Source organism: Drosophila montana, unplaced genomic scaffold, assembly GCF_035044405.1.
Source record: "Drosophila montana isolate Dmon_TW-CO22-7 unplaced genomic scaffold, ASM3504440v1 contig_1853_1, whole genome shotgun sequence".
NCBI classification, from domain to species: domain Eukaryota; kingdom Metazoa; phylum Arthropoda; class Insecta; order Diptera; family Drosophilidae; genus Drosophila; species Drosophila montana.
The window spans coordinates 430,966-440,400 of NW_026996772.1; the positions used below are offsets into that span (position 1 = coordinate 430,966).

The 9,435-nt window shown below is 43.6% G+C and overlaps 3 protein-coding genes across 3 annotated transcripts; all 3 read right to left on the bottom strand.

Moving 5' to 3' along the window:
* Positions 1-110: 110 nt before the first annotated feature.
* Positions 111-1,466, bottom strand: LOC135441168 (uncharacterized). The gene is made up of 2 exons (XM_064700664.1): positions 1,177-1,466; positions 111-1,098 (listed from the first exon to the last, which is right to left on the bottom strand). The coding sequence occupies exons 1-2, from the start codon at positions 1,385-1,387 to the stop codon at positions 227-229; spliced, it is 1,083 nt and encodes a 360-aa protein (XP_064556734.1). The 5' UTR covers positions 1,388-1,466; the 3' UTR covers positions 111-226.
* A 137-nt stretch (positions 1,467-1,603) lies between these two features.
* Positions 1,604-2,646, bottom strand: LOC135441167 (receptor-binding cancer antigen expressed on SiSo cells). The gene is made up of 3 exons (XM_064700663.1): positions 2,240-2,646; positions 2,053-2,175; positions 1,604-1,990 (listed from the first exon to the last, which is right to left on the bottom strand). Exons 1-3 carry the CDS (start codon positions 2,552-2,554, stop codon positions 1,808-1,810), a joined length of 621 nt encoding a protein of 206 aa, XP_064556733.1. The 5' UTR covers positions 2,555-2,646; the 3' UTR covers positions 1,604-1,807.
* Positions 2,647-3,155: 509 nt separating this feature from the next.
* LOC135441181 (monocarboxylate transporter 9) lies at positions 3,156-8,944 on the bottom strand. The gene is made up of 5 exons (XM_064700682.1): positions 7,950-8,944; positions 6,794-7,882; positions 3,788-3,932; positions 3,595-3,715; positions 3,156-3,522 (listed from the first exon to the last, which is right to left on the bottom strand). The coding sequence occupies exons 1-5, from the start codon at positions 8,109-8,111 to the stop codon at positions 3,270-3,272; spliced, it is 1,770 nt and encodes a 589-aa protein (XP_064556752.1). The 5' UTR covers positions 8,112-8,944; the 3' UTR covers positions 3,156-3,269.
* Positions 8,945-9,435: the final 491 nt, after the last annotated feature.

The following is a 9,435-nucleotide window of genomic DNA, read 5'->3' on the forward strand; positions in this document are numbered from 1 at the left end:
CTGAAATAAAGTTTACTTTTAAATAATATTTCACAATATTTCGAATCACAAGATATATACTATATAACAAAATGTAAAATATATTTGTTTCTATAAATTCATTTATTTGGGCTCCTTTTATAGTTGCTCCTTGGCATAAAAGCGTGTGTGCATATTGTTTATAAAATGATTAAAAAAAATATATATTTAAAAAAAAAAGAAGAGATAATTGTTTATGGAAGTCGCACTAGACGGCTGCAATTGGGATTGCGACACGCCTACGCAATACCTTGGTTAGCCGGCGGGCAGGTGGCAACGAGGACGACGACGACGACGACGGCATTCGGGTATCATTGCTAGCTGGTGTTGGGTGCGTGGTGGTCATCCTGTCGTCCGGGCTGCTGCCCTGCGCATAGCTGTAGCTGATGGTGCGCTTGTAGAGGCGCTGCTCCTGCTCCGACTGCTGCGATTGGCCGCCGTGTGGCTGGCCCGGCTTGGCGCGGCTCTTGATCTGCTTGTTCAATGCCGCATCGTAGCAGCGTCGCATGTGCTGGCCGCCGCTGTCCTTGCACTCGTAGCAGACACTGTTGCCCACCATGCGGCGCTCGCAGAGACTGCTGTCGCCGGCGGGCTGCACGATTGAGGTGTGGCGTCCGGTGCGCCGTTGTCGCACTATGGCGTCCTGCTCCTCGCTCTGCTCGTCGGAGGAGGAGGGTGCGTCCCGGTAGCGCTTGTACTGCGAGCCACTGTCGTAGGCATAGTGCTCCGGCTGTGCCTCGTGCGAGTAGCTGCACGTCTCGATGATCTCGTTGTTGCGCGCCTCGCGACATATTTTGCACAGCTGCCCATTGCGCTGGACACGACGGCAGCGATGCTGTTGCACATGACTGCTGGCCCCCGCCTGCGACTCGACGCTGTCATCCAGCTGCGCCTGATGCTCGTCCACATCGTCAGCCGCGTCGTCATCCGCATTGTCTGGTATGCGATCAAAGTATTGCCGCACAAACTGCTCATAATTGCGCTCGTAATCCTCGCCAGAATGTCCCTCGGCACTGTCACTATCCAGCTCCAGCTGCTCCACGTCATGATCATGATCGATGGCCTCGGAATCCGCATCCGCATCGGAATCCGCATCCGCATCGGCATCAGCATCCGTTTCCATTACCGTTTCCATTTCCGTTTCCGTTTGCGCTTCTATTTCGTCATCATCGTCCGCATCCTCATCAAGCTTGGCCTGTGCGCTGGGCCGCTGTTGCTCCGTGAATGCATTGACCTGGCCGTGCTGCACATCCGTTGCAGTGAGCGCATCCAAACGCTGCAGCAGCTTGCCTGGCGCAAAGGCCTCCCAATAGTTGACACTCTGATCGTAGCCAACGACCGCGCCGACCATCAGCAGCAGCAGCAACATTTCGATTTAAGACGCTGCGCCAGCCGGCGCTTGCCTATTTATGCCGCCAGTTTGTCCAGCGATGCGTGTCCAAATTCAGATTGGAGTTTGATTGGGCAATGGAGCAGCAATGGCAACCGCAGCACGTCAGGAAATGGAAGCCGCAGTCGCCGCAGCCGCCGCCGCTTGCTGCAATCCCCGACGACAGCTGAAGGAAGTGCGAGTGAAAGGCATAGATTCGTTCGTGGCTGGCGCTTTATTGTGGCCAACCAGGGCGAACAGCTTAAGATGGGGGTCATTAAACTAAGGCCAATTGTTAACTAGAAGATTGTGAGTGTGTGTGTGTTTACGTGTGTGTGTGTGTGTGCAGACTTTTCAATAACATTACAAGTGGACCATGGAATGGATCATATAGCAGGGGACGATTTGTGGCCATCAGGACTACGCAATGCGCTGCACATCGCTAATCCGCTGAGCGCCGATGCTCGGCTGCGGCGCCTTAGCCGGCGGCTGGCGCTGATGGCGCATCTCGCGACGTTTCTCCCTTATCATTTGCTTGGTCTGTGACGTGTCCAGCTCCTCCCAGCCGCCAGAGTTGTCATCCACCCAGTCTTCGAGATCAGCCTGCAATTGCAATTTACTGTAGTATATTACCACCTCTGGGTGTGCAGCTCTCCTTGACTTACATTGACACTGATGGGCACCATGTCGTGGGCCTTCAGTCTGGAGAAGTCTGTTGGCGCTGGCGTCGGCGCCGCCGCATCGTCCAGATAATATTTAGGCTGCGGCTTGATGTCCGGCGTCAGTTCCTGCAAGCAAATGGAAGCCAATTGGCAGCTGCCTTTTTGGGACAAGGAGCTGGCAAACACTTACGCTGAAGAAGTCCGGTTCGGGCTCCTCTTTGGGCGGCGTTGGCGGCTGTGCCATGCGCTGGCGATACTGCTCGATGTGCTCCTCCACGGTGCGCGGACTGTCATCCCATGAGTTCCAGTCGCGATCTTTGCCGCCACCGGACGTTGTTGTTGTTGCCGCCGGCTTTGTTGTTGCTGGAAAGTCGCCAATTGTGATCGCTTGCAGCTGGTCGCTGCCGCCGTGGCTGAGCTTGCGGCGTCGCGAGAAGCAGCAGAGTGCACGCCGGCAGAGCGTTATGATGCCCAGTAGGAGCATTTTGATCTGTTGCAGCACCATTTGTCCACAGCTTAATTGAAGTCTCTATTTTATTTTTATGTGGGGAATGGGGTCCAGCAAAAGTAAGTGGGACACAAAATGGAAACAAGCAAAACAAATATGAGATGTCGGATGAGTGTGACCATGCATGATTCAGCTGTCAGCTGTTGGCCGACAAACAAAAAGCTAAAAGCTATGACACTGCAGTGTTTGTAAATGCCGATAAATCAAATATGCACTCTAATACAAAACGAACAACATCTAATTGGACTCCGAAGATTCTAAGATTCATTGATAATTGTGGGTAAATGGCATATATGTTTTTGATGCCAAACGCAAAGATTAATGCTATGACAATCAATCGATAAATAAATTATTTTTCTCATAAAAATATAACAAAGCTTTGTTTATATTTACTAGAGCTCATATATGCAATATAGCACAAAATTAATGAACAAATAAATATATTATATTCGCTTTAACTGGGTAAGGTGCATACTGTTATGCATTTACATACGATAGTTATCGCTATCGCATTAATGCTTTCCATTAACAGTTAAAAGCGCGCAAATACGAAGAATAATATTTCTAAACATAACGTATTCACGCAAAATGCACAAGATTAGTAACTGTTTTTGCTGCTATCAGCATATCTTTAATACAATAATACCTACAAAACGTACATGAATATACATTTGCTATTGTATATTAATTAAAATAGAATAACAAAGTGCTTTTAATGCACCGTGTTGTTGTTGCCATTACCGTGCTCGCAGACATTATTGCGTTCAATTTTGTTGCGCCGGCGAAATTTGACGATCAGCACCTCAATGATCCAGGGCACGGCGCACAGGGCCATGAATACGTTCAATATATGGAAAACCAACAAATAATCCTGCGTGCAGTCTCGTATATAGCCAACGATCGGCCCAATGATAAACATTGCATTACCCTGTGTAAACATGAACAAGCCATAGCCGCTAGCAAAGCTGGGGAAGAAATAAACAAACAGATCATGTAAATCCACGCGGAGAAGTGATTTTGATTACACGACGACGCACCGTTCCTTTGGCAAGTAATCGGCAAATACCAAGGGCAGCGGTACATGTATCCAAGTGCGTAAAAAGCCGAGCACAGCCGTGATGCAGGCCATGCCCACAAAATCGGTGATGCCATTGAGAGCTGCAACAATACATATATGTATATATAAATTGATAAATATATTCTTGATTTGCCATTGCTATCCATACACACCAAATCGAGCGAAAATAGTGAACAGCGCGCCGGCCAAATAAATGTAACGAGCGGGAACTTGAATGAAAATCGCGGTAAATGCCAGAAAAATTCGCGATAGCAAATCCGCAGCGGCTCCGATAGCTATAACATTTGCCGTATCGGCCTGAAAAAGAACAAAACAAAACAAATTAATAATATAAATGTAATATAACAAGTGAAACGCAACTCTAACGGCATCTATTTAAACTGTCGCATTCCTCATAAAGCACGCACACAATCACACGTCTGCGCGCCTGTAGCTGGCTTTTTTTGCAGCTTGAGTCTGTTGCGTCTGCGTGCGAGTGAGACAGAAAGAGAGGTTGTCTGTGCAAAGCGTGAAGCTCCTTCAAAATAACCGACGGATTCCGATTTTTGGCTAGGTAACCGAGGTTTCTTCACGACCAGACAAGACAATTGCCTTCAGTTGCTCTTTGGACAGCGTCTAGGAGTCTAGGCTTTCAAGTGTTTTTTTTCTGGTGCTTTTTTTTTTTTTAGTGAAGTGTCCCATAATGGAAAGAAAACTGGCGATGAGTAAGTACATATGTATGTATATAAAAATACATATATTTAAATATGTACGTGCGTACATGCATATGTGTGCGCACTTATATATATACTTAAGTTAATATAAAATCTTGTTTTAGATAGAACATTTTGCGTAATTGAGATTTCGAATTTGCATTTCATTTATTTCTTATTAAACAACAATAAAGTTCGCAGATTTATGCATGCACACACACACACACACACACATGTGTACTTAAAGGGCATGCGCAAAGTCAAATTTTAGCAGCCACGTGCGCCCAGACAGATCTCAACTGCAAATATGTACATATACATGTACATATACATGCACACATACATGCACTCATACATGCACTCATACATGCATTCATACATGCACTCTTGGTTTCAAGAACAAGGATACTGTTTAAGTATATAAGAATGTTCTCGAGAGACATGCGCATGCATAAGTGTATAAAGAGCGTGCGCAAAAGCATATTGCAAAGCTAAGGGCTGCGCATGAGTGTGAAAGAGAATGCGCAGCTTCGTGGAGTCAGACAAATTCAAAATGGCGGAGCGCAAGCGCGTGTGTCAGTGCATACACACACACACATGCATGCATACGTTAATGAGAATGGAAGCTACATGTATGTATGTATATGTGTATATACGTGCATGCATATAGGGGAACTTTTCTTGTGTCAGGATAAGTGAAGTTGGTGACAAAAGAGAATTGAAGAAATTGGTTTTGATTCAAAATGGCGGACAGCAAGCAACAAATTTGCGTCAGGGTTCTATTGCTGCAGCACATGAACAGCTTTGAATACACAAAGTATATTTTACAAAATTGTTTGAAATAACTTTGCTGAATATGTAGATATGTACATATATATATGTATGTATATATAAATAAATGCTTAGTAAAAAATCTTTTTAGAAAATAAGTTTTCAGTTTTAAGTATGTATATAAGAACATTCTCGGTGTGTATGTATGTATGTATGGGTATGCAGTGCAATGGCGGTCAGCAAACACGTGTAAAAGTTGTTTGAAATTGAAGGAAATATTTTGAAACTGTGAAATAAAGTGAATTAAATCTAATTAAAGGTTAATTAAGCTACATACACAAATGCACGAGAACATTCTTGACTGTGTAAGGATAATTGAAGTTTCTGAGAAATGGAATTAGCTTTGATCCAAGATGGCGGCAGGCGAGCACAAAATGTGCCTCGTGGAGAACATAATAAAGTTAACAAAGAAAAAACATAATGAAACAAGTGACTTACGTTTAAGCGGATTTTGCGAAGAAAAACCTATTTAATAAGAAGTTTCAGTTAAAGTATATAAGAAAATGCTCGATGTGTGTGCATGTTTGTATTTGCATTTATCAAAATGGCGGCCGACAGGCTAAAAAATGCATCCAAAAATGCAAAGTTGTTTTAAAAGAAAAAATAATGTGAAGTAAACTGAGGTAAATAAATGTAGTTTTTGCTTAATAAAAAAAGGAGTGAAGGAAATATGTGAGCTTAGGCAAAGTACAAAGTGTAGGAAAGGTTTAAAGAAGTTTTTGATCACAAATTGTGGACAACAATAAAAAAATCAAGGTTTTTGAAGCACGAAAACAAATAGAAGCGGTTTTTGTCTGTGGAAAACAGAGTTCTTAGCTAAAAAACTATATTTAGTAGAGAAAAAAATTAGAGGTGAATTCTATACAAACAAATTGTCGATGTATGTAAAGAATAATTGAAGATGGAGACAAAAGAGAGTTTAGAGAAGTTTAAAGAGAAATCCGAAATGGCGGACACCGCATGAAACTTTTAAACATAAAAAGTGGTCTATTAAAAGGAATAAAGAAAGAATAAAAACTATTAAAAATAAAGTGAAACTAAAACTGAGTTTAATTGCAACAACTTTTTGTTGATGAATAAATGACAATATCAGATGAGTGAAAATAGGGTTCTTATTATAATAAAGATTTCGCGATGTGTATAAATTGATAAAGCCGTTGATTAAAGGGTGTGTTTATAAAGAAGAATGAAAGAAAGAAGAAAGAATAAGTTTTGATTCGAAAAAAAGATAAGTTAAGCTGGCAAACAAATACCATGTGCTTTTGTTTAGCAAAGCAAATCTTTAAAATCTTTAAAAAACCAGCCCAATAAAGGAACACGAAAAGAGAGAATACAAGAGTTTACGATCTGTACGGATTAGTAAATCTTCTTTGCAAAGCGTGTAGCCATATGACTAAGAAGTGCTTCTATAAACTACTTTTCTGATACGCTTTCGCAGATATGTTGAGGGAATAAAGATGCTCGCAATTAGCAAGTTTGGTCAAGATACCGCGAACTAAACAAAAACAAAATATTCATAGAACAACTTTAACATATTGAATATAATGTTAATTTTCTAATGTGCACTTTTTAAACTTTTAACTGGATTATTAATATTTTAAATGCATTCTTCTTTTTTTTTTACAGAAGACTCACCTTGCTGTAGCCCAGTTCGAAGAGATATGAGGGCTGCATGGTGAAGAACGAGATGTCCGAATATAAAGCGAATGTGATGCCGAGCACAATGTTCACGTAGATGGGTTTCTTGAGAAGCGTCAGGTCGAGGAAATCGACAATGGTGCCGCAGCAGGTGCGCGTCTCGCCAGGTACGTCCAGGTCTTCGTCCTCGTTGGCTGCGGATGCGGATCGGCAGGGTGAAGCGCCACTTATAACCGATTGGCGGCGTGACGCCTGGAGGCTGTGCATCATTTGGGGCGAGGCATCGCTGACCACCATCGGGCCAGACCAGTTGCCCAGGCTGGTAATGCTGGAGGCGCGACTGGAGATGATACGCAGCGTGTGGTCGTCAGCGTGCGATACGCGACGCGAGCCCAAATTCGATACGGGCATGGAGGCAACATTTGCTGCTGGTCCAAAGTCGAGTTCTGGTATGGGCTTCAGTGGCGTCTCCGGTTGGATATGCACAACGACAGTCGGCTGTACGGGCTGCAGTTGCTCGGCTTCCTCTTCCTCCTCCTCCTTCTGCTCCTCCTCGAGGGGCACGCGTCGCATATGCCACTCAACGGGATGCATGAGCAGCATGCCCAGCACCGCGTTCGCATTGATGGCCGTGAGCACCAGGAGGCAGCCACGAAAGCCATACCACTGCAGGAGTTTCTGCATCAGAATGGGATACACCATCGAGCCGAGGCCAATTAGCGTCTGGGCGAAGCTCATCCACATGACGCGATTCTTGACAAAGTAATTGTTAAACGACGTATAGCAGGTGGGCACAATCAAACCGAATCCTGTGCCCTGGAACAAACTGAAGGCCAGCGTCAGCTGCAGCGTGGAATTGGCAAAATACTGCATGCCCGTGCCCAGAAAATAGAGTATGCCGCCGACCAGACCCACCGGACGCATGCCGAAGCGGCGAAACAGCGAGCCGGAGAACAGGCCGGCAAAGCTCATGGAGCAGAAGAAGGTGCTGGTGATGATGGCGATCGCGCTCGTCTCGGCGCCGATGCCTTTGAGGAAGTCGCCAAAGATCAGGCCAAACGAGGGCAGCGCCGCCAAGGCGCTAATCTGTGTAAGTAATGCAATGGATATGCTCTATAGATATTTGTCTTTAGTCATATTATTTCTCACTTACAAACGGCAAGGCCATGCCAATGCAGACCAGGATGCCCCAGCCGCCGTCGGGCGCCTCCAAACGATAGGCTTTGGCTCTGGGCCGAGTTGCTGCCGCGGTTGCCACCGTCATCTTTGCTGCTCGATAGTTGTGCGGTAAGTGAAGTGCATGATGCTCTGGCATGGGTTAGCAGCATCTTCAGCCTAATCAACATCATCATCATCATCATCATCAAGAGCCTGGCCATTATTCATCAGTATCTTGCCGCTGACAGTAGCAATTCGGTTTTATTGTGATCCCTAAGAACACGCCCGATTAGATAAATGAACAAATTAAATAACTCTATGCATCATCTCCGTGTTGTTGGCTTGCGTCCAAAGTGGCTGCAAACTTCCGTGCCAAGCCCCAATTTGCATTGGCGTTCGGCTTCCCGCCTTTGTGTTTATTATCAGTTCCATGGTTTTTATTGTCCAATTGCAAAGCGCGTCTATTGCAGACCCCCAATTGTCAACAACCAGTCGACAGCTTGTTATTTGGACTTGTTTTTTTTTTTGTTTTTGGTTTTATCAGGCTCCGGCTCTGAGATAAGAGCCCATCTCTGAAATCCCCGTGAGATTTATTGCAAGCGCGCCTCGGTTCTGTCCTCTAGCGTTTGCCTAGAAACTGTCGTCGCTCGCCGCATAATTTATACCAATTTAAATTTATTCTTCACGCATTATTCAACATTTATTTGTTTATTTTCCTCGCCAATTTTATGAGCACAGCCAAGATCTTCGTGTAAGCACAATTACACATCTGGCAAACGACTATGTAACAATCATTATCATCATCATTATCATCACTGCGATATAGAAAGAGACAGCTATTGCTCGCAGTCAAGTTGGTTTCTCGGAAATACTCAAAGTTCTTATCGGGAACTATGTGTTTTCACATATGGCCTCAAAAATGCAGTAGGCTGCGTTTTAGGCTTTGTTAATGTGTCTGATAGAAGGCACAAGGCAGATTTCATGTTTTGAATATGTTTACTTGAATATTTTGACTTGAATTACGTTTGAAATCTATCAAGTTTTCTTTTTCACATGTCACATGTCGGTATTTTAATCTCTGAATGTTGATCATTGAGACGTGTTTCATACTTTTTCAGGATCCAAGCTTCCTCGGTGGAAAATGCGATTCAAATCATTTTTATGTTTTGTGCATACATACATACACATATACATATACATTCCATATACATATACATACATACACATGTATACATGCATGTATGTATGTATGCATTTTTGCATGCATAAATATACGCATGCATACATACATATATCTGTGTGCATGTCTGAATATAAATGTATGCATGTTAGTATATACATATATGTATGCATGTTTATTTGTATATATGTATAGAAACATGCATACAAACATACATAAATAAATACATACATACATACATCAATAAATATATACATACATGCATAAATACATACATGCATCCCTACATACATGCATACCT